Here is a 25,982-nt window from a genome sequence, read left to right as displayed (position 1 = left end):
TTTAATTGTAGGGAATAAACAAAGAGCGTTATTACATCAGAAACTCCTACTTGAATGCCAGGAGCATAACAATAAAATGCTTAAAACATGTAGACAGGGAGGTTATTGTGATTTTGAGATGGAAAGCTGCATCTCGAGTGTTTCTTGATAGCACTTTTTATTTGCTAAAACACTCAGAATGCCATGTTAATGATGTATATGACTGGACAGCAAAAATCTAGTGAGCGAGTTTGTCTTATACAGACTAGGAGCATATACAACTTATTGTCTGTTTCAGAGCAGTGCAACTGGAACCAGTCATACTAATGAGGCATGTAAGCATGACAGGTTCAATATGACAACACGTTATTAGAAAAAAGAATATTTTGTGACCGAGTTTAGCAATATAAGAAGGACAAGTATGTTTGAGCATTCATCCTTCTCTAGACTGGCATCCTGTCCATTATCACTTTCCCGCGTTTCATCCATTGAGTGTTGGCAATGTTTTGACCCCCCACAACCCTGCATTACAGTAAGTGAGTAATTTGATTCATAGAATGAATGGGTTATTTCAAAAGAGCTAATGAGGAAATTGTCTAAAATCACTACTATTTTAGAAATATTTCAATAGCATGTATTGTTACAGAGCTACTACACACACGCACACACACACACACACACACAGAAAGCACACTAACACTCAATTACGCTCATGCAAACACTCAGCCATATACTTGCATGCACAAATTGACACACACATCCGACTCACGATTCTGTACCTGATCCCCATATTGTGATCAACTCAGGCAGAGACACACACACACACACTTGCCCATATAGACATGCGTATGGGCACACACACTCTCTGGCACTCCCCAACTCCCACCACTGCATCTGCCCTGCACTTACACGCACCATGAGTACTCCTATAGGAGTGAATTGGTCACAGCTGAGTTTTGACTGGAGTCACTTTTTCATCCCTAGTTTAATTTTACTTGTCCAGGTGATTCTCTGAATCGGTCAGTCGGGCAAATCAGGAGACATGGACATTTCCAGTGGGGGAGCAAATGGCTAATTAGCATTAGCAACCCCTGAAGATTACCATATTAGCATGCAGCTTCAGTTGTGAGACCACCCTCTTTGTTGAGACTGAATTGAGGGGTACCTCTGCTAACACAATACGGCTAATGCCATAGTTAATTACCACAGGAAGTGCTGATACATACTTGTGGTAGATAATTCAGAGACATACAGATTAGCAGATAATGAGACCTTTCCTCATTGCAGCTAATGTACTACTGAATCAGACAGCTCTGCATCATGTACACTTTACAGCAGCCCTTAATGTGAGTGGTGTGGTTCTTTCTGAATCCCCAAAGATGTTCTGTTCAAATTTTACACACCATACTAAGTCTTTATCCATTCAACTCTGTATACATGCTTCACTGTCATGTTTTAAAAGCACACTTCACCATTTGGAGCAGTAATTCTGCATCAAGACAGCACAAAGTTATAAGATGGTGCAGTTTGTGGAAAGTGTACATTAAAATGATCTTTTTGATGCTGTGCCACAACTACTTTAATAAACTTTGCATCTTTGCTTTATTTCAGAATGTGCTTGGCATTGAAATTCTAATGTGGAATATTGGTAAAATATTCCAGAAGTATGGATAAGTGCCACATTCCTGGCCTGTTATACAAGGATCACAGATGTGAAGCTGATTATTGCGGTGTGGCCATGGTATTTTCTGGCGTGGCAGTTTGCCACAGAGGGATAAGTCTATATATAGCTAGACCTAGACCATGCAGCATTCCCAGGTTTGATCCCCACATCCATCATCATTTGCCTACTTTGAGACTGAGCAAGTCATTGACATTGTTTTTCAGTGGGCTTACCCTGCTAACAGGTATTTTTTGTAACTCTTCACCAGAGGTGCATTCCTGTTTTGTGCATCATTATCACCTCAATATCTTGTACTTTTAATGGTGTTCACTTGTGTTAGGAATTTGTCTACAGTATTTTAAAATTGCCTCTGTGGGACACAGATATATGTAATCTTCCCCACCCTGATACTGATAATGTCCATCACTGATGTTGCTTTAAAGTTTACTAATACACTATATTCGAGAGTTGCATATTTATTTCATATTCAGAAAATGGGCATGTTCACAAACTGTATACAAAAGACATATTCTAAAATTATGCCTCGCAGATTCATTCTGTAGTTATAAGTGGCTGCCATATCCTTGACACTTAGCATCTGTTCCGCATTTTGAAACTGAAAATGGCCACTTCACCAAGAATTAGATTGCATTCCTGACATATATGTCACATTCATGCACCATTTAATATGTTATCATATTTTGAGAAGATGAATCCTAGGCTTTTCCCATGTTTCAGAACGTAACATTTCTTTCTGTACTCCAGTGCTGTGTGACACACTTTATGAGAATGTTCACAGTCTCATTCCACATTTACAACCTACCGGCATCTGGAAATGTTATTCCTGCTGTTTTCAAAAACCTGACACATTTTTAAATTTAATTGTATTACTGTATGTTATCCAGTGAATCAAGCAGATCTAGATTAAAGTATAATTGTTTTTAAAGTCCTATAATCAGTGCATTGCATGAGCGGACACCTTGCTCTTTTTGGTATGTTTTTGTTCATATTTAACTATTTCTGAAGATTTTTGCTTTCCAAAGAGAATACGAGTTTTATGTTTATCTGCAACCTGGTCTATACTCTTGAACATGGCTTTTTTTAAATTGGTAGTTTTTCAATGAAATTAGCTTTTTAACATGCTGTAAGATGAAAGTTGTAAAATAAATGGAAGCTTCTCTGCAAATTAACTAAACTATCATTTTGAAAGACAACTGATTAAATCAAGTATGCAGATCAAAGTTCAGAATTTAATGATCCAAGAAATGTCAGTATGACTCAGGATTTAATGCTGTGACTCGGACCATTTTTATCTGTTTAGAGATTTAAACCTGCTAAGAAATAGTTTATTAAGTACAGTTTTCATCCATTATCCTTTCGGTACACCAAACCTTGCTGTACTTTGCTAGCAGTCGCTTTGTCAAGAGCGTGCATCCTGCTAAGGTAATGTCAGTTCTGTCACACAGGTATTCAGTGTCCTTTTCCTCAGACACCCAACATACCATGCTGAATGTACTCTGCAGCATTACATTACTGTGTGAGTAATTAACAGTACGTAATGATACCAAACTAAATCTATTGCTTCCTTACCTCCCAAAGAACACCAGACAGCTTCTTATTTAGTGAACCAACAAGGTAGCAGCGAAGTCAAAATGGAATGGTATTTCCACTGACTCTCATTTGCCCTGCCTTTTAAGATTATTTCAGGTAACCCACACTTATGACAGCTAACAATCAGTAGCATGGCGGGGGGGCACTTTTAAATAAATTTCAGTGTGCTGTACAGGGCATCTTGATCAGTTGCCAGCTACAAGGCATTCTACAGGATGAAATTTGACTAAGGAGGGAAGCGGCATGTCCCAAAAGTGTGCTATGCCCATATCATGGACAAGCAAGAAATGGAACCTTGAGCTCAAACTATTTACTTACTGCCATATCGTCAACCTTTAAATTCAAGAAATCTGGAAAAAGTAAGTCTAAAATAATAGGGGGACAAAGGGCAAAAAAAAAAGTAATGGGCATATTTTCAATATTGTTCTTATAAACTTAGAAAGCTGCTTGCTAGAATAACAGTGATTGTGTTAGCCTACATTTTCTGAAGAATTTGAAACATGAAATTCAAATGTATACAATTATTTAGTGACTTCAGTCCTCAGTGATTTTTCCAGAAGACCACACATTTTATGAGGAACAGACTGAAATATGGCATTGCCACCTATCCATTTGTTTTTTTTTTTTTCTGGACTATCAGGAAATCAAACCAATTGTCCGGCAGTTCAGAAAACACTGTGCAAGCTCTGCTATTTTGTTTCAGAAAAAGAAAAAGACTATCAGAGTTTGCTAAATCTGTGGATTTATTATGCTTTTTTACTGAAAAGCATAGTAAATTGGCAGAAAGAAGGCACCAAGAATGGAAAAAGAGGTTGTCCCCTATTGGGTGACATCACAGTGATGTCACAAAATGGGTGTAGATTGGGTGGGTAATTGTGAGGAAATGGGCGGGGTTACAGGCAGCACAAGGGTGTGGCCTTGGTCCAGCTGGCAAACTCAGACTGCCCCGGGTGGCACAAACTCCAGCTACGCCACTGCTGACAATGCAATTTGTGCATTTGATGATGCATCAAAATATGCACATTTTAAAGTATCTGTGATCATTGCAGTATGATGCTACTACTCTGTTCTTTGTTGTTTTTGTGTTGTGATTTGTATGCTTTTTATGCAATATTCTTAACAGTCTTAGCAGCCAGAGTTCTAATTATTGTTTTGATACTGCAAGCTGAAAGTCAATTTCTGCCATCATATTTAGCCTAGTTCCAACAACTTGCATTGGTAAATAAAGATAACTAGCAAATGCACTTGTGACTCCCAGAATAGCTACTGTACTTCCAGGTAACAAATTCCAAACATAAACCAAATAAAGGATACTTGTCTGAAATCACAGTATGTCTATTATATTATGCCTTTTAACACTCCATAAAAGTTATATTTATCTATAGATAGATGGATGCTCACACATGCATTATGTACATAGCTAGATGCATATGAGTTAGTGCGCGTACACACACACACACACGGATAAATAATCCTGTGTGAATAGCTCTGCTTCCATGGCAGTTATAAAGAGCTGCAAGAATGGTTAACAAGCAAAGACAATTTGTTAAGTTTCTGAATTGTATTTAACATTCATACATGTTAGTTTAACAGCATTGTTTCACACTAAATGCAGTCATTACCTACATGGAACACTTTGCAGCTTTGTTGTGCACACTTCTTACAAAGGGCGTGAAATGTCACATTGTTGTGCCCCTTCAGCATAAATGTGTACCCCCCCCAAAAAACATAGAACCTTATGTGGTCTTGCAGTGCAGCCCTACCTCTTAGTTATAGCAGTATATCATTGGGTGCTAACATCCTGAGCTATTGCAACTCTGTCCTCTCTATCATTGTGTTTGAATCCCTCCTTCACCACTTATAGTATGTGTTTCACTGACCAAGACTGATTTCCATACAGTGCTCCTGCATCATCTCTGAAACATAGTAGTTGTGCTTCATGATGCTAACCCACTCACCATAGACATAAAAATGAAAAATATATTATATTTTTCTTTCTGGAACTGTGCTAAACTAAGGCACTCACAAACACATGCAGTGATACAGTAAGTTGCTGCAAAATATATGGTATTTTGTAACCTCTGAATAGCACAGCTTCTCCCTCAGTACTTATAGCATCATGTTCTGAATAGCCATATTGGAATGCTGTGACCTACAGCCCACACACCCCAACCCCATTTGCTTATAAGTCATGCTGTATATTCATGTCGGTTGTGTGTATGGCAACTTCTCATTCTTATTATACCCCAGCTAAGAGTCAGCTGAGAAGTGCATGTTCCTGCTTCTGAACTGCATTTTTTCCCTCAATGGGTGAGTCGCCATACTGCTGGTGTACACTGCAGACACCAGCTCCAACTCTCATCCATGATAGTGATTGGTCAACAGCCAGATTACATCGGGCATCTGTACATCTGGAAACTCCAGTCCAGTACCAAGGGCAGTGATATAAGTGGCATAGTGAAATGCCTGATGGGAAAAGCAATTCTTGAAAATTATTATCCCACAGGTTTATGGGCAAATAGAAGGAACTGTTATGAATTTGTATGTATTAATTTTCATTCTGGTGGATGGCACATTGGTGCAGTGGATGTTCTTCATGTTTCACTGTTGCAGTCATTGCATTTGGGTAATCCTACTGGCAGGTTGCCCTCAGTCGGCCTGAATTCCAAAGTCCTGGGTCCTGCGTCGGCTGCTGTCGCCCCTTCCCTGACGTCAGGACGTCAGGGGTATAAAAGATGCGGCCGACGCCATTTTCTTTAGCCTTTCTTGCCACGCGGTGCCCGAAGCAGAAGCAGTTCGCAAGTGCCGGTCGGCCGACTCCTGAGATTTTCGTGTTCGAGTTTCAGAACCGAAGTCTTCTATAAAGCTAAGTACCCCGTTGGGGAAACTTTTTTCTTGCTACAAACCGATGTCAGAAAAAGTTAATTGTATTTCTTGTGGGAAGCAAATACCGCTTAAGGATTTTCATTCTTACTGTATTCCTTGCCTAGGCCCTGATCACAACGTTTCTGGTTGTCGGTTTTGTGCTAGATTTAACCAACGCACTATTAAGCGTCGGTATGATTTTGCTTTAAACTATTTTGGACGCCAGTTCAATTATCCAGAAATGTCGTCAGAGAGCCATCCGACTACCGGAGTTCACAAAAAACTCAAAGGAAAGAGACAACCGAGACCCAAAACTGACGATGAAGCTTCTCCTAAGCCAGTCGCCGGTCCTCAATGAGGTGCTTTCGCAGCCCCTGACGCCCACTACTTTAGAGACGCAGGCCGCTACTGACTCCCACATGGAGTCTGCCATGCCACTGGAAACTCAAGGTATTGGAGCCTTGGATATTATCCCTTCAGATGGGTCCGGAGCCGCTGAGCAGGCACCGACTTCTGAAGGTGTATTCAGACCTAAACATCTTTACATCAAACCAACTTCAGCTTCAAAGGCAAAGACTAAAGCACCTTCCAAAGCAAAGAAACAAACTCAAGAGCCATGTGGTCAGGCCTCTATGTCCAAAAAAACAGATGCTCAAAATGGCCGAAGACTTGATTACCTTGATTAGGGGTTCCCATCCTCCTTCGGATAAGAGGCCTAGGCAAGAGACTGACTATGAGTCTTCAGATCAGGTTTCCATTTCTTCTGATTCCTCCTCTGATCAGGAATATTCTCTTCCCCCCTATGAGGATTCTGATGCTGAAGAATCTATACCTTTAGCTTCTCCTCCAGAGGACTATTCTTTTGGGGAAACCTTACATACCATGAGGGAGTATTTCCACTGGGAGAGCCAAGATTTTTCAGAATCTAAAAAGAGGCTCAGAGATTTCCTTTTACTACCTCAACACAAGCGACTAGCCATCCCACCTGTTAGACATTGTAGATTATGTGTTTTTGGAGTCTAGTCTTACCCTTGACTCCTTACCTCCAGCTCCTGTTAAGCCTGACAAATATTACAGGGTTCCTGACTCTCATAAATTCCTTTTTAAAAACCCTTCTGCAGACCCAGAAACTATTTCTCAGGGTCCCAAAGGAGTTAAGGCTTCTGCTGCAAAAAACTCTACCCCCTCTGACACAGATTCTATGGCACTGGATAGATGGGGAAAAAAAGGTTTACACATCTGCTACCTTGGCTATAAGGGCCTTAAACTGTCCGTTTCATATGCTCAAATATCAGCAACATGTCATGGCATTGCTTAAACAGAAAATGTTGTTAAACTCTGAATGTGCAGAAAACAAGGAAATGCAGGATTTATTGCATGCAGCTGAACAAGTTGGAAAGCATACTTTGCAATGTGGTTTTGATTCTTTGGAGGCCTCCTGCAGGGCCTCAGTTACAGGTTCTGTAATTAGGAGGCATGCTTGGTTAAAGGAACAAAATCTGCCTGATCATGTTAAAGTTAAATTATTAAATGCACCTTTACAGCATGATACTTTGTTTGGTGTTAAGGCAGAAGAGGTGTTAAAGAAAATGGAGGACAAAGATAAATCTATGCAAACGGTCAAAGATTTTTTACGAGTACAACCACCTAGGTGTAGTAGACACTGGCCAACAAAGAACTGGTCCTTTCCTGTGTCAGACAGACCTCAAAGGGGCAGAACCAGACGCCCTAGAGGCAGATCCCAGGCGCAAGGTTCATACCACTCAAAACAATGGGGGGCTTCTACCTCCAAAGTTGGAGAAGGCAAATCACAGCATCCTGCACCAAGCACTTATCTCCTGGCAGCACCCCTAGGGGGAAAATTAGCATTTTTTTCTCAAAAATGGCACATCATAACCCAGGACAAGTGGGTCTTAAATATCGTGTCACAAGGCTACAAGTTCCATTTTCATACCCTGCCAAAGGCAAACGGCTGGCCATATCTGCCAAAAAAATCAATGGGCAGAAGCACAAAAACAAGTCTCATCCCTCATGGACATGAGGGCTATTCGGCAAGTGCCACAGCAAGAGCAGGGACAGGAATTTTACTCAAGACTGTTCTTGGTACCCAGAAAGGATAAGGCCTGGAGACCAATACTGGACCTATCTATTCTGAACACATTCCTGGATATACCAAAATTCAAGATGTTGACTTTGCAGCAGCTTCTGCCCATGCTGGGCAAGAATGCTTGGCTTGTAACTTTAGACCTAAAAGAGGCATACCTGCATGTCCCAATCAGACAAATATGCAGAAGATACCTGCAGATTCAAGGCTGGCTCAATGCATTACCAATTCTCTGCACTGCCCTTTGGCTTATCTACTGTGCCCAGGGTCTTTACAAAGTGCCTGGCACCAGTAATTGCATTCTGCAGACAAAGAGCAATACAAATATATCCTTACTTGGATGACTGCCTAATTCAAGCAGAGAACAAGGACATTCTTCTACAGCATCTGGCGTCTGTGAAAAGACTTCTAACATGCCTAGGGTACACAGTCAACGAAAATAAATCAAAACTAGTACCCTCTCAAGAGATAATATTCCTGGGTGCAAGCTTGAATACAACTGCCCAGATGGCTTATCTCACGCCAGACAGAGGCAACTGACTACCTATTTCAAAATGTTGGCAACAAAGGCCTAGTTATCTGCAAGAAAATTTCTGCAGGCTTTGGGCTTCATGGCATCCTGCATCCTACTAATTCCATATGCAAGACTGCATATGAGGAAACTTCAATGGTACCTAAAAAGTGTTTGGACTCAACATTGCCACAGCCTGGAAACTATGATTACTTTCATTCCCTGCCTGCAACAGGAGTTTCGATGGTGGGCAAAGGCTTGTCACCAAAACAAGGGACAGCCATTCACATTACCCCGAGCCAGGCAAACACTAACAACGGATGCATCAGATTATGCCTGGGGGGGCCCACATGGCAGGAAGATGCATTCAGGGCACATGGTCCTCAAACCAAATGCATCTACATATCAATCAAAAAGAGATGCTAGCTGTTCAAAATGCCCTGACAGCCTTCAAGGACCTACTTCATCCAGGACAACTACTGATAAAGACAGACAACACCACGGCCATGTGGTATATAAACAAACAGGGGGGCACACATTCTTACCCCCTTTGCAGACTAGCCATGACTTTGTGGGACACAGCATTGACTTACCAAGTACATCTGTAGGCACAATTCCTGCCAGGAAGGAAAAATACACTGGCAGACGAACTAAGCAGAAATCTCATGGATCCCCATGAGTGGCACCTAGACTCACAAGTCTTCAGCATGATAACAAGGAAATGGGGATGCCCGGACATAGATCTATTTGCCCCCCCTCGCAACTACCAACTAAAAAGATTCTGCGCAAGGATTCATCACAGACAGGCATGGAAAGTGGACGCCCTATCTTTCAGCTGGAAAAACCTATCAGTATATGCATTTCCCCATCTACCTCTCCTTCCCAAGGTACTCCTAAAGGTCAAACAGGAGAAGCCAAAGATGATACTGATTGCCCCAGACTGGCCCCACCAATACTGGTATCCAATACTAAGGAGCTTGTCACAATGCCCAGCTTGGACCTTACCTAAGATACCTCACCTACTGTCCCAGCAAAACAATCAGATCCTGTACAGCCAACTCAGGACTTTAAACCTGGCAGCATGGCGGATAATGTAGCCATACAAAACACACCTCTCAGTAAAGCTGTGATGGATGTCATTTTGGAGGCCAGAAGGCCTAGTACTAGAAAATATTATGCTGAAAAATGGAAGAGATTCTGTGCTTGGAACCAGGCACAAGGAACTGATACAGCTGCGCCAAATATTCCTCAGATTTTGCAATACTTAACTGAGATGCTGGACAAAGGTCTGTCATTTTCATCTATTAAAATTCATGCCTCTGCCATTTTGGCTCATTACAATACAGAGCCACCAATCTTTTCTCATCCCTTACTAAAACAGTACCTCAGAGGAGCCAAAAATTTAAGGCCTCCATGGGGATCACCAATGCCTGCATGGGACCTCAACTATGTCTTGGAAAAACTCACCCTGCCTCCTTTTGAGCCAGCTGCTACTGCTGATATAAAGTTTTTATCTTGGATAATAGCTCTGCTCCTAGCAATAACTTCTGCAAGACGAGTTTCAGAGCTTCAGGCACTCATGGCTGTGGAACCTTTTATCATTTTTTATCCAGACAGGGTCTCTCTGAGGACAAACCCAACATTTATGCCTAAGGTGGTGTCCAGTGTGGCTCTTAACCAAACTATTCATCTGCCAACTTTTTATGCAAATCCACAGAATAAGGGGGAGAGAATTCTGCATTCTTTGGACGTACACAGACAGCTTAGATTCTACTTGGACAGAACCAAAGTTTTCAGAAAGACAGAACAATTACTAGTGGCATATGCTGCAGGATCACAAGGAAAGGCCATCTCAAAGCAGACTATTTCAAAGTGGATAGGCCACTGCATTTGTTTCTGCTACTTACACCATGGCAAGCCAGTGCCTAAGGGCATTAGGCCACATTCAACCAGAGCTGCAGCCACTTCAGCAGTCTTTCTCAGGGGAGTACCAACCAAGGACATTTTAGAGGCTGCTACTGGGAGTTCAGTGCACACCTTTACAAAGCACTATCATCTGCCACTCTACTCTAAATCCAGGGCAGGCTTTGCCACTGCAGTTCTGCAGGGCCTCATAGCCGCTCCAAATGCTGTCTAGCTCCAACCTCCCATCCATAGCTTTGGGACTCTACCCAAATGTAATGACTGCAACAGTAAAGCATGAAGAACATAGTACAGTTGTGTACACTTGCCATAAATGTAGATGTTCAAGTGTATTCACTGTTGCAGTCCGGGTTACCCACCCACCATCCCCCTTTTCTTCTGATGGAACCAATATTTCCTTCTCTGATTTATACAACCTGTGTGGTGTATTTGCTTGTAGATGAAGGTAAAGTTTATATTGGTACATGTATTTATATGTATATAAATTTTGGCTACCCTTTTAGAGGGCACCTGGCATCTGGGGCAAGAAAAACTAAAGAAAATGGCATCGGCCACATCTTTTATACCCCTGACATCAGGGAAGGGGCGACAGCAGCAGATGCAGGACCCAGGACTTTGGAATTCAGGCCGACTAAGGGCAACCTGCCAGCACGATTACCCAAATGTAATGACCGCAACAGTGAATACACTCGAACATCTACATTTATGGTAAGTGTACACAACTGTACTTTAGCATTGTCGCCTCACAGTAAGAGGTTCTCAAGTTTGATTCTCGGCTGGGGTGCCTTATATTCTGAGTCTGTATGTCCTCCCTGTATTCACTTGGGGTTCCTCTGGGTACTCCAGTTTCTTCTTCCATTCCTAAGACATGCTGCAAGTAGATTGGACACTCTAAATTGACCCTAGCTGTGAGTTTGTGCATGTCTGTGCCTTCTGTGGAAGGTCAGGCCGCCGGTCTGGCAGCTCAACACCGTAAAACTCTACTGACACTCACTCTGCAGAACAATGTTCCGCTGTAGTGACCCCTACTGGGTGTAGCCAAAAGGAGAAGTCGAAGTAGTTTCATTCTGGTATAACTATCTTATTTTCAGAGTACCATTTGAGCTGGCCATTTGGCAACAAGCTATGAATTAAGAGTTTCTTTTAATTCTTAATATTTAGTGTTACTGAGGTATTGTCCTAGTGAAAGGAGGGAATGCGCACAAGCACATAAACTAGGAAAGGTCAAAGATAGAATTCTGAGCAAACAGAGACAAAAATATTTTTTAAATGTGAAACTAACATATTTGGGTATGTGACTGACAAAAAGTGGATTGTGTAAGCTACATGACAAGCCAAAAAAGAGGCTATATTACAGTAATCTCATGTTTAGAATTTGTCAGGAATGAGGTTTTATTTTTGAGAATGGTAAATGTCTACTTTACATTTCTGTGGAAATTTTCAGTACTATGTCTGTTAGTGACTTTGCTACATGCTACATTGCAGTTGGAAGGATAGAGAGGACTGTGGATATCTCTTTATAAATGGGCGACTTACATCAGACAAGATGCTTACCCACTTTGATGCAAATCTGACTACATATACTATGGATTCAGGCATTGATTTCATTCCTTTGTTAAGATTAGTATATTTTTGTAAACAAATTATTGAGTTTGATGTGTATTTATTTATATATTTGTGGCATACCCTGGAGACTGCATATTGGCTGTCACAGGTACAATTTCTGTAACTTAGAGCACATGTTACAGTTGAGATAGTCATTTAGTTACTTGAGGAAATTCGTGAGTAAGCCTGATTTGCATTTGGCAATATGATGGGAATATATCGAGGAGATAATCTCTATCAGTGAAGAAGGCCCCAGTAAGTTCTTTCTAGTCTGTATTGAATATGTCAACTTGTTGCAACTGTCATGGTGTATCCAATCATGAAAATATGCTGAACCTGCACACGAAAATCAGATTTGTTCAGAAGCTCAACATTTTTGGTCATATGTATACTTATCTTGGATGTTGAACAGTATAGTTAGTTTTCATCAGAAGAAGGATTACCTTGTTCTACAATGGATGTAGCTTTAGATTTCTTCCAGAATGATGAGACCACCCCTGACCATAAGAATAAATTAATTACTTTTAAGATCTTTTTTTGAAATCAGATGACTGCAGTTTTGTTAAATTTAGGACAGAGGTCCACATCTCTATATGGTAATGATGATAGTATTTACTTTACCACCAGTTTACCTCCAACGTATCAGTATCAGAGAGGAAAGATATGATCTTCACGTGAGTGGGGGGTTAGCTGACCTAATGCAAAAGGATGAACAAGAAAAGAAGAGAAGGTTTCTATGAACAGTGCTATTCTTATTGCAAGGTCAGTCAGTAGCTCCTCTTTCACTTTTTCCATGTGTACTGACAGATGGTGTTTCCATCCATCCCTGGAGGAATTTGCATACATTAGATTTGTAAGGACCCTCTTTTTTGTTTTGGAGCTAGGCTACTTTTAGCCATGATTCCTTGGACTTTGACAGTGGACATTATTTTCATCAGAAAGATTATAAGTCATAAAGGTCAAGCTGTGTCACTGTATTTCATTGCTTGTTTGTTCTCAGTGACACATCATTTTATCTGGTCCGTCAGCAATTGTACAGCAAGCAAGTTGCTTAAAACTTCAGCACCAGTTGTGTGTGTGTGTGTGGGGGGGGGCAGTACTCATTATTGCTTAGACTATTTATTTTGTTTCATTCATATAGTGTTGGTGGCGAGATATTACTTGATAATTTAGCTTTGTTCGAGAACAGTAACATGTTATATGCGAGTAGCCACTTAATGTACAGTGGAATTTAGCAGTGCTGCTTAATTTTGTGGTCTGGTTAGCTGGAGTAAAGTCAGTGGCTGTTTTTGCCATTTTTGCAATCTGAATGACTGAGGTGAGCATCAAAAATCAGCAGTGTGCTTAAGCAAATGGATATACCATGTTGCAGAGAGTTAGAGCCAGGCAGCTAGTAGATAAAACATTTGTATCTTTGTAAGGAAATTTCCAAAACAGAGTTTTCTAAGCCAGAAGAATAGTACACATACCTCCATATTTCTGTACTGGAGACCTGTACGAGACAGCATCCATAGAGATTCCCTGGGATACTTTTGCCAGTGATGAGAGGCTTTTTATCCTTTTTTACCATGAGTAAAACTTTAGTGGGGGAGCAGGTGTCATTATTTTTTGTAACAGATAATCTTCAAGTAAATCAGGGACATCTGGATTTGCTGAGGTCATACACATACACAAAATGGTCAAGTCATATTCAATCATCCCATTAATATGAAGGTGTAGGTACAAAAAAAAAGCATTACTGTCTTCTGGTGAAGTGGTCACATAAAAATAAAGGAGAACTTTCATTATAAATATAAATAAGTGTACATAACACAGAGACAGCCACTGGGTACTGTACTTGTTAAAGTGAAAACATCTTTATTAAATGGAGTTTGTAAAGACATTTTTATTTTATGAAGTACAGTTGCTGTCTTTGTTTTACACATATTTGTTTATGGTATAAGTAGGTAGTACTGATACAGCTGCGGCTCTTAATGTTATTACGTTCTTAATGAAAAGATCAGTTGTGTTCTGGAAAGAGGTAGAGTGGAAAATATTGTTTGTAGCCCCAAGATGGATTTTAAATTACTTCATAGTATGAGTATGGAGCTACACAGAAAGAGAGAAAGCACTATTCACCTATCTTTTGTTGAGTCCAAAATTTCTGGACCTTTAACCATACGAAATGCTGTCATCAAAGTTTCAGTCTGAATAGTACCAAAAAATGATTTTTTTTTTTGCAGAGGCACACCCCTTTGCACCTCTCCTTATGGGGTCATTACTCCCCATACTCAATTTACTTAAATATATTGATTCCACGATCATGTAGGCACACTAAATCTCAGCTGACATGTAAATACAAACTGTATTAGTAGTGAGTAACAAAAGTAAATGACAACAAAGATTTTAAGATCATGGAATCAAACTTGATGGCAGCTTTGCATCTTGTTAGTGTAGGGTAGTGAAACAGTGCTTGTCATTTATTAATCATTGCTAGATGCCTTAATAGTGTCATTTGTTATGAAAATACATTGCTGTAGTACTAAAATGCATTACTGGCATTATTCTGAAGCAATTAACAAGGCAAAATGCTTCTGAATTATATGAAATCAGATGGCACCCGTCAAATTCGTCACTCTAGAATTAACCTTGCCTAGAAAGTTAGAACTCTACCTTTTTAAAAGCATATCTGAGAGTGAAGTTTAGGATAGATGGCTTCACATTTGGGCATTTTTCTGTAAGGCTCAAAGCAGACTTGTAGAAGACCTAGCAGAGCTTAAAAACTGAACATAAATTACTTGCTGAGCATTAGATTGTCTTTATGAAAGAGTAAATGAAAGCAGTCAGATTATCACAAGTTTATCACAAGTTGAAGAGAGCAACATAGAGACATCAAGTAAGAGAAGGTAACAGAAGAGAAAATAATCCAACTAGAAACTGGATTTATACAGGGTCCAGTGTAAAAATACTCAGGCTTTAACCAGGTTTATAAGAAAGTCCAGAGTGGCCATACCGTTGTTCACATTTCTGAAGTCAGTACAAGGGCTGAAGTTTTACAAGTTTAATTTGAAAATGTGGTAAGGAGAGATGATGCAAAAAGAGCAAACGATGGAAAAAATAAACTAGAAAAAGTGATTGTCTAAAATAGCCACTGTATAAATGTAATGAGAAGTAATGCAATGAAAAAGGTGTGTGTGTGTGTGTGTATATATAGAGAGAGATACAATGGTGTACAAGCTGAACATTAATATAAAGGTATGTTTTGGCATTTGCAGGCTTTCTTCTTGAGAATGTTATATTTGTACTTTAGAAATGAATGCAGGAGAGAAAGAAGTTAAACTTTTCTAGATTACTTAGATTTTCTGCCTCAGATTTGTGAATACTGGTTTCACTGAACAAGATAAAGAACAGTTGTGAAATTCCCACAGCTTCCTTTTGCTTGAGGATATTTCCACATCAGTTAATTGGATTAAAATAGTGATTATTTTGAGTAATGTATGTAATTATAACAAGTTGAGCAGCCAAGAACTGATACCACTTGGTTGAAAGGTTTGTTTGTTACTGAGAAACAGATTTCCTATATGGGAAGAGCAGATTGGTGGAAGGCCTAGCATAGAAATTAAGTGCATGCTGCTTGTTATGTGTGCTGCCTGTCCAACAGCTGTAAATGCAGCTACCCTCCTGCTGACTGAAGTAGATGAAAGTCGTAGACGAGTTTTACAGACTTTCCATTCTGGTCAAAGTTAGCATGATTGTTAAATTTAAGAAGCTCAGCTGGAGACATTTAACAAAAGCCATGTGTTACAGAAAGTAGTTCTGAGATGCCAGGATAAAGCTCTGCCTTTGTATGATGTTTTATTCCAGCATGTCACTTTGGAAATGAGGCTGCCCTGTGGTGCTTATTTTCTGACTAAAAACAGGCATTTTGGAAATTGAAGTATTTGCCCTTTTGGTAGTCACGCTTCTGGGCTTTAATGATTATGTTGCACCTGTCTTTAATTCCTTACTAAATGTGTAAGACCACTTAAAATGAGTTACCTCTCATGAGAGGTAATGGGAGTGTAATGCTAAGACTGCCAAGACTGCCACGAGTCTTTAGTCACGTAACATGCTTATGGAGATTGTGGAACTCAGGCTCAGGCTCATTCTTTTGGAATATAACAGTCCATTTACATTTACATTGTAGATAATGTAGACTATTGTGCTATTAAGTGTCACAGCTAAATATCCTTTGCGTATTTGTATGCCAGTATATTTGCTTGTCCATTGTATACCTATCTATCCAATCTCTGTATATATGTGTGTGTGTGTGTGCGGTTACATTTCAAAACATCTAATACTCATAACGTCTAAATTCAAAGCATCGAGACCATAACATCAAAAACCCAAAACATCTAAAATTACATCACATTTCTTAACATCTAATAATATAGCAATAACCCATGCCTGGGTGTGGGTAATGCTGGATTTACCCATGGTTGGCGTGGTTTGGTCCCGAGGGCGAAGCCCGAGGAACCAAACAAAGCCAACCGTGGGTAAATACAGCATTACCCACACCCAGAAGTGGGTTATTGCTATTATACCATGACATTATTTAAGAAAAGAAACTATTACTTTTCTTAAATAATGGCATAGTATAATGCCTGTTTACTGCCCTTCCGCAGATGTCTGGCATCCATGGCAGTTCTGATGTACTGCGTGCCTGCGCAGTACATCAGAGCTGTGGGCAAAAGCAACGGAGAAAGCAAGATCTCCGTTGCTTTTTTTTTACTGTTTTGCTATGTTAAATGGGTTTAACATAGCGAGACAGCTTTAAAATAAGCAACGGAGTTGTCCGTTGCTTATTTTAAAACTGTCTCGCTATGTTAAACCCATTTAACATAGCTAAAAAGCAACGGAGATCTTGCTTTCTCCGTCGCTTTTTTTTTTTAAAACACTGTCTCGCTATGTTAAATGGGTTTAGCATAGCGAGACAGCTTTAAAATAAGCAACGGAGATCTCCGTTGCTTATTTTAAAGCTGTCTCGCTATGTTAAACCCATTTAACATAGCGAGACAGTGTTTTAAAAGTAGAGTTATACTAATGGAAAAAAGTCCGGGCGACCGGACCTTTTTCCATTAGTATAACTCGATTTACAATGTGCACGCTGGCCAATCAGCGTGCACGTTTTGGGGGGGTCATGGTATAATATGGAATAGTGTATCATCAAACATCTAAATGTTATAGTTTAATCTGTTAATCTTGTGGTATCACTATGAGATGTTGTAGTTATTTATATAGTTATTATTTATATAGTGCAGGAATTTATATTATTTATGTAGTGTTTATTTTGCCACTCTGTATGTGGTTTTTAGGCCATACAGGTAAGTAATATAGACATTATGTGTACATTCTTTATGATGATCATGTTAGAATGCAGTTAGGAAATTAACTTTTACCCACTGTAGTGGGATCTAGGAGTTGGTATATTTAATTTACAGGGGGTGTGGGGGTGGAGCCACCCACATGAGGGGTGCAGTGGGGCTTTCCCCCCTGCAGAAACATAGTAAAAAGTGTGTTTAGTTTTGTGGTGTTGTAGGTGGAGGGGATGTTATTTTCATGTGATTTGTAGTGTTCGATGTTGTGATGCAAAGTTTCAGTGTTCTGAGTTTTTGATGTTATGGGTTTTAGATGTTTTGGGTTTTCGATGTTATGGTCTCGCTGTTTTGAATTTAGATGTTATGAGTTTTAGATGTTTTGAAGTAGAACCGTGTGTGTGTGTGTATATGTGTGTGTATGTATATATATATATATATATATATATATATATATATATATATATATATATATAAAAATAGAGAGAATTGTGTATGTGTAAATATGTTATAAATATGCATATCTAAAGAGACAGCAGAGAGAGAGAGAGAAAATATAGAGATATATTCTTAGTCAATACCAAAATATAGAAGTCCTATGGCTAATATATATAACATATTTCTCCAAATAGTTTGCTATCTACATTACAGCAGACTTTAGTATAGCACTGGTAATGGGATAATAAATGCACTGTATTTGGAGTGTCTGCTGGCTTACAAAATGCCTTCTTAAAACCAACAGTCCTGAAGGCATCCAGAAGTACATTACTGGGCAATATTACAGCAGGAAAATGACCATGATGTCATTCTGCTATGAGGGTGACATCTCACTGTTATAACTACAGAAAACTAATGACAGCTTCCGGGGCTCATGAATTTCAAAAGAGCCCCCTGGAAGGGAGACATGACAGATATCTGTTAATATAAAGTAAACAATTTGCAAGCAGTATAGTTTTCAGCAGATCCAGAGCAAAAGGATTAGGTTGAAAAATTTATAGGTGATGACATGAAGTATTTTTTCACTCAAAGATGTAGGTGCAAATGCCTGCAGCATCAAACGTGATAATTAAAACTGGTTCAGTGCATGAGCCTGACAGGGAGCCTGGAGATTGTGTTGAGAGGTATTGAGAATATTCTCTGGGTCAAACCAGATGGGTAAAAATGGATAGGCAGTGCTATTTTTACATGCCAAATATTGTCTAGCTCGTATGATGGGATGCAGAGTACAATTAATGAATTAATTTATCTGTCTGTTTAGCTATATTTTCTTTACTGACCGGTTTAGTCCCATTAGACCCGTGGCCTTTTTTTCAAGAGATACTTGAGGTGGTATTTATACTACAATGGAAAATTTGGCCCTGGCATTAGGGAATTTCCCCTACTCTATTTGCTGTGGGTGGGAAACATTTTGGAGGAGCACTTCTTGTTTCCATTCGTGGCACAAATGTGACCCGGAGAAACAGGGTGGCAAATGGAAAGAGAAGGAGATAATGGAGTGTAGGGGAAGAAATGAAGGAGAAAGCAAATACTGAGACCAGAGAATGCATCCAGGATTCTGAGGAAATGTTTCAGAGAAACCCGTTTGACAGCGATGAGTCAGCAAATGATGGCTGTATAGTTATAACCTTCCAGTCAGAGGGGTTGAGGGATGATTTACTCAAAGAAATGGTGGTGCACAGTTTGCCAGAAAATAAAGGGGATGTTTCCTCGTGGGACATTATGGAGGAAATACAAAAGGAGGATGGAAAGACAATCCTATAGAATAGTGATGAGATGGAAAAGAAAACATATGCAGAGAAAGTAAAAGGCAAAAGCAGAGTAGCAGAAAAGAAGTGAGAAGAAAATGAAAAACAGACGTACATGGTAAGGATTCGAAGAAGGCAAAGAAATGGACAGGTATGAAGTATGGTACAATTTAATAGCTCCATTGGGTGTAAAAGCACTTGAGGTAAGAGCACTTAGTCTTATTAACAAAGAGACATTTTGTGACATTATATTTAAGACTGCTTTTTTTCAATGGAAAATTTTCTTGGAGAATATGAAAAAAAGACTGTAACCCATGGAAACTATGTGATAAAAGCATTTAACAGGGAAATGAAGAATATTCATGTACAATTTCAAACAGAGGTAGAAAGAAAAACTTTGAAAGGACATTTGAAAGCTTTATTTTATGTAAAGAAGTACTGGACATTGCAAAATCTTATGACAAAAGGGGTTTATGGACTGGTGACTGGGATTGTAATATTGTGTTTAAAATAAAAAGAGAAAGTTATACATATACAAAGCATGATAAATGTGGTTGGGAGTAGGGTAGGGGTGTTATAAAATACTATGGGGAATCCAAAACATGAAAAGAAAGACATTTGATAAGTAACTGTGACAAAACAAAATGTTATATTTGTGGGGAAATGGGGCATGATACAAAAATGTGAATTGAAATGTTATAACTGGACATTTGTGGATGGATTGTAAAAATGAAAATAACATCAAGGAAAAAGAAAAACAAAGATAAGAAATTTTAGAAATAGAAATGGAAGAAAAATTGGATAAGAAAAAATAATAGAGGATATAGAAGAAGATTCTGAAATTGACAAATAAGACATACATTGTGAGGTAGTAAAAGGAAAGTTTTCATTGGTAAAAAGGAAAAAGACAAAATAACTGACAAACTTTCTGATTAAGTTTTTTTATGAAAGCAGCAATTAAAAGTAGTATGCTCATACCAGCTGTCCTCACTGTCCTTTATTAGTTTGGTTGGTGTTGGCTAGAGATAAAAGAAAACAAGGAATATATAAAAATAGTAAATGAATAAAAAGGATAAATAAGAAAGCATGGAATGGAGAAGGAAAGAGATTAGTAATACAGTTATGGAAAGATCCTATTACTTTGAGAACACTTTATAAAAATCGGTCTGAATGGTGGATAATATTTAAGGAAAATATAAAAAATGTTTTATACAATGGCAATATGATATGAGAATAGTAGAGAAAGAAGAATATAAAATAACATATGCATTGGAAGAGTTAGAATGTAATGATAGAAATTACTTTGCCAAAGAAAAAGAAATATATGAAAGAAATCAATAAAAATACAAGAAATTTTATATAAGCTAAGATAGTTTTTACAAGGAAGAAGTGAAGAAGTATCGAGTTGCTTAAGCAGAATAGTAAAGGAAGTTGGTGGTGTAATGAGACAAGTAAATATATGTAAAAGGAGAAATAGAAAGAACTCAGGAAAAGATTATGAATAGTGTAGTACAATATGTACAAGAAATGTTTAATGAAAAAAGAAGACTGAAAAAACAGGGAAAGTAAAAATGTTAATTGAAAAAGAGAATAAAAAGTTGGAAAAGGAGATTTCTTTAAATGAGCTAGATAAAGTATTAGGACAAGTAAATATAGATTCAGCTGTAGGCCCAGATGGAATGTGGTATGAAATGTATAGAAATTTAAGGGACTGGCAAAAAAAAAGTATTTTTTTAAAGATTTTGGATGAATGGTTAAATGAAGGTTTTATGTATAAAGAATTATGTAGTAGAATACTTCAATTTATATGGAAGAAGGAAGACAGAAGAACATTAAAAACTGGAGACAGTATTGAATAATAATAATTATAAGATGTGAAAATAATACAAAAGAGATTTGAAACTAAAATGGAAATTTTTATGGAAAATAGCATGTATAGGATGAAGGGGAATGGTTGTCAAGAATTATCAATGAGCGTTAGAGACATTGTGGATGACATTATGAACAAAAAAGAAGCATAAACCATGATAGGAGACCTTAATAAGGCATTTGACACAATTGGACATGAAATCTTATGGGTAATAATGAAAAATATAACATTTGTGAGAAAGTTAGGAATTTATATATGCCAGGGCGGCCATGGTGGTGCAACGGTTAGCGTTGCTGCCTCACAGCAAGAGGTTCTCCGGTTCAATTCTTGGCTGGGGTGCCTTCTGTGTGGAGTCTGTATGTCCTCCCTGTGGTGGTCGCGTGGGTTTTCTCCGGGTGCTCCGGTTTCCTCCCACATCCAAAAGACATGCAGTAGGTGAATTGGTCACTCTAAATTGGCCCTAGGTGTGAGTGTGTACGTGTGCCTCCTGTGGAAGGTTGGGCGCTGGGCTGGCAACTCGACACTGCATTACCAGGCTATAATTCATACCACACCTTTCAGTCACCTAACCTGGACTGAAACACTAAAGTCGGAGGTGTGTCCACATTCATTAAGGATGTCCACACCTTCAGGCTAGTTGCTCAGCATAATCCATCTGAGATTATCCAAGTGCAACTAACTATGGGCAAGACCGCAATCCAAATTGTAGATTGCTACAGATCCCCCTCCATACCCCAGGATTCCCACTCCTCATTTCTTGATACACTGGAAAATATTAGGGTACAACCTAACACCCTAATAATGGATGATTTCAACTACCCCACCATTAACTGGGAAAACTACTCCTGTACCAACTCTTTTGCTCAACATTTTCTGGAATTCATAAATTCCAACGCCTTGGATCAACTTAACCACACCCCTACCAGGGGCAGCAGTATCCAAGACCTGGTCATTACCAACATGGGTGACCAGTGTTCCACACCAGAGGTCAATTCCTCGTTGGTCAGCTCTGACCACAAGCTAATCAACCTAGACCATCACATCCCACTCCCACCCCTCATTAGGGAAACCACCGTAAAAAATTTCTCCAAAGCCAACTTCACACTTATTAAGACAGAAGTGGTAAACATCACGACACCCATGCAGACGGACAATAGAAGTATGACTGCTGAATCCTACACAAATGCACTTTATAAGCACTTACACGAGTGCATGGATCATGCTATCCCTAACAGAACCAAGATGCTATCCTCCAAAAAAAGTAAGCCAATCTGGTGGTCCCCTGCCATAAACAAATTCTACAACAGAAGAAAGAAACTGTTGCAAAAATGAGTAAAATCCCATGATTGGAGGAATTCCCTGGTCAGCCTCAGTAAGAAGCTGAGATCCCTCATAAAATCCTCCAAAGCTAGTTACAAAAACAAAATCGTCACTGATTCTAAAGACAACCGCAAAGCATTCTATAACTATGTCAAGAATCTCAATGGCAACACTCTGATCTGCTCTGAGTTACAGCACAATGGCACTAAATATACAGAACCAACTGATATTGCCAACATCCTGGCAGATAGGTTAATTGCTAACTTTACCCCATCTCACCCCCTAAAGGGCCCATCTCTATACCTGAAGAATGCAAAGTTCCTGTAGTCACGGTCGTACAGGTAAAAACCACACTCTCCAAAGCCAAGAACATGGCATCCATGGGACCTGACAACATCCCAGGCCGCATTCTAACTACAGAACGAACTGGCACCCCACCTAAGCACCATGTTCAATCATAGCATCACCTCAGGCTTTGTGCCCACTGAATGGAGCACAGTGACGGTTATTCCACTCCACAAAGGGGGAGCCACCACAGACCGTGGGAACTACCGTCCCATTAGCCTAACGAGCAAGGTCATGGAATGTATCATCATGGAACTTATAAACAAAGACACTGGTAATCTCCAAACTCTGGACTTCACCCAGTTCAGGTTTGTAAAAGGCAGATCATGTCTCCTAAATCAGATAGACTTCTTTGAAGCAGTCACCAAAGCCGTAGATGAGGGTAAGGTGGTTCACGCAGCCTATCTAGATCTCACCAAGGGTTTTGACACCATCCCCCACTTTGGAACTATAGATAAACTCACTAAACTAGGTATAAATCTCTATGTCACAAGATGGGTTGCCAACTGGCTCACTGACAGAACCCACACTGTGAAAGTAGCAGACTCCAAATCCGACTTCAGATCAGTGACAAGTGGAGTACCACAGGATTCAGTCCTGGGTCCTCTCCTATTTGGTATCTACTTTTCTGAAGTACAGGCTAACACAGAATGTCTTTGGCTAATGAAGTTCGCAGATGACTGCAAACTAGGAGCCATAATCAAAACTCCTAACAATGTGGACATCCTACAAAAGGGCCTCACTGAGACAGATGCCTGGTGTCAAAGCCATGGCCTCAAGCTCAATGCCAAAAAGTGCATTTTCATCCCCTTTGGTAAAAACTCTGTACCCGTGAGCTACCACATAGGTGGTAGTCTACTTAACACCGAAAGTGTGATAAGAGACCTTGGGACACAGGTGGACAGTAGTCTCTCCTTTGATAATCACATTGCCACAGTAGTCAGGAAATCCTTCTATAGGCCCTAGGACCAATAGCCTAGTACCTACCTATGAACCTATAGAAACATGGGAAAAATCTAAGAGATGAAAACATTAATGCTATAAAAATAAGAAACAAATGGTGTAATCAGAAAGTAGAATGTCATGATTTTTTGTGGAAACTGTTAAATAGATAAATATCCAGTAAATGGAAATATGCCATACAAAAAGAAAAGTGATGAGTATGTTGACATGGTCAAAAAAGAAGAAACTACGGAACATGTGTTTTTGAAATGTAAAACAGTTATGGGGAAAACTATGTAAAGAAGATTTTTTGAAGATATAAAAAGTGGATAAAATAAACATGGATATGATTAAATATGGATATTAAAAGAATAGAAGTAAAAATATGTTAAAACAGTAGTTAAAAAGTTATTGTGTGTTATATGGAATGAAAGAATAAATGACATTATCTTTAATGGTAAATGGAGTTTCGCAAAAATATTAAGTAAAGTCAGATGGTGGTTATGGAAAAAGGAGTGGGGGTCTAATAAGGATGAAAATTTAGCATGATTGTAAAGGAAATTATGAATATGTATAAACAAATTTGTATATTTATATATTTGTACATATGTAAATATTTTGTAAATAAGAGTTATTTTTGTATGTAAATAAAGGGCCCCACTCTTTTCAACAGGTGCCATAGGATCTTTTTACATCTGTCTGCGCTACCACCAACTCAGCAGATAGGTCATCGGTTTTACCTCTCATCCAAAAAAGTGACATAGTCTTAAACCCATGGACAAATACTCAGTTTAAAGTTAACATTTGGGGAAATGGATGTATGCAAGCCTAAGGGCTCACATATGTTAATTAGGTGTTCTTTTGGAGCATGGGAAATGTACATGCAATTCATGGGTCACAGTGTGTGTGTGTGTGTGTGTGTGTGTGTGTGTGTGTGTGTGTGTCTGGATTATAGAAGTAAGAAACCTTTAGGTGATTATGTAATGAAATCTTTGAGAACACCAGTAACCTGAACTTGTTTGTGAATGTATTTTACAGAGGTCTTACATTCTTTCATTTTCTGTTTCTCTTTAGGCACTTGTAAAATCGGCTGGGCATTCTACTGCACTGGAGGTGGGGCAGCAGTCGCCATGCTTCTTTGCACATGGATGGCTTGCTTTGCTGGCAAGAAACAGAAACAATACCCGTACTGAAGACTAGAATTGTTGATGTGATGGGACACATTTCATCGGATTTAACCTTCAGGAGACAAAAGAGAAAATCTTCCAGAAAAAAAAAAAAAAAAAAAAAAAAGGCTGCTTTAGCTACTGCAAAACTAATCGTTCTCAAGGTGAAAGGAGACTTATGTGTCGTACTGAAGTATGCAGTGTTGGGGGAAGGGGTACAAAAATGACATTTTTGTGTGTGTGGCTCCTGTTTAAGTATTTTGAGTAATGGAAAAGATAGCTATTTCAGGTCTTGGAAGCATAAAAGATGATACAGTGATATACTTTGTACTGTTACGTAAGGCAAACTTCATAAAAGTGAAAGTGAAAGCAATGTTTAGGGAAAGAGGGATTGGTTTCTCACCTGTTTTCACCTAGCCAGGATGACATTCTAGAGTATCTTAAAGTAGTCCTTATCAAGCTGAGCTGAAATAATAGGCACATAAATGTATTCTAAGCAGTTTAAAAAGTATTACCACTAGTAATATTTTTTCATGTATACTTAATGGACCAACCTTGTGAGTAAGGCAGTATTTTTACAAACTCACATATAAAAAATGCAGTTGCCTGTGTTATATCTATGCCTGTAGTATGAAGCAGTCAGTGGCAATATATGTTCGTGTGAAAGTATGTATCTTGATATATAGTCTTACACTAAAAACACAATAAAAACTGCAATAATAGGACAGTTCTCTGTCTTTACAACATCGCTGTGGTAGAGAAAGAAGTGAAGAAAGTGACTTGTTACTTTTAACAACCTTTTATGACTTAAGAAGAGGCAGTCTGATTAGTATCCTTAATTTGATTAACTTTTATTATTCTTTAACAGTTTTGTAAGAAAAAAAAAAGAATAACAGTACACTCATATGTTTTTATGTGAACACATTTGTAAATAAATGATTATTCAAAATTTCTGACTGCAGCTTTTTCTGTTCTTCACAAATGGTGTTGAGTTCCTTCA

General features: G+C 39.0%; 1 protein-coding gene across 3 annotated transcripts in view; it reads left to right on the top strand.

The window, feature by feature from the left end:
• Positions 1–25,889, top strand: part of LHFPL6 (LHFPL tetraspan subfamily member 6) — an 832,205-nt gene extending 806,316 nt beyond the window's left edge. For all 3 annotated transcript variants that reach the window (XM_044071655.1, XM_044071654.1, XM_044071653.1), the window contains exon 4: positions 24,891–25,889. In XM_044071655.1, coding sequence (XP_043927590.1) covers positions 24,891–25,009 — 119 coding nt within the window. In that variant the 3' untranslated portion in view covers positions 25,010–25,889. The remainder of the gene's footprint in view (positions 1–24,890) is intronic.
• The last annotated feature ends 93 nt before the right edge of the window (positions 25,890–25,982 follow it).

The sequence above is a fragment of the Protopterus annectens genome, chromosome 5.part0 (assembly GCF_019279795.1).
Source record: "Protopterus annectens isolate FY-2018-M chromosome 5.part0, PAN1.0, whole genome shotgun sequence".
Taxonomy (NCBI): domain Eukaryota; kingdom Metazoa; phylum Chordata; order Ceratodontiformes; family Protopteridae; genus Protopterus; species Protopterus annectens.
Note: the sequence above shows the minus strand (reverse complement) of the source record. Positions and strands in the feature narration are given on the sequence as shown.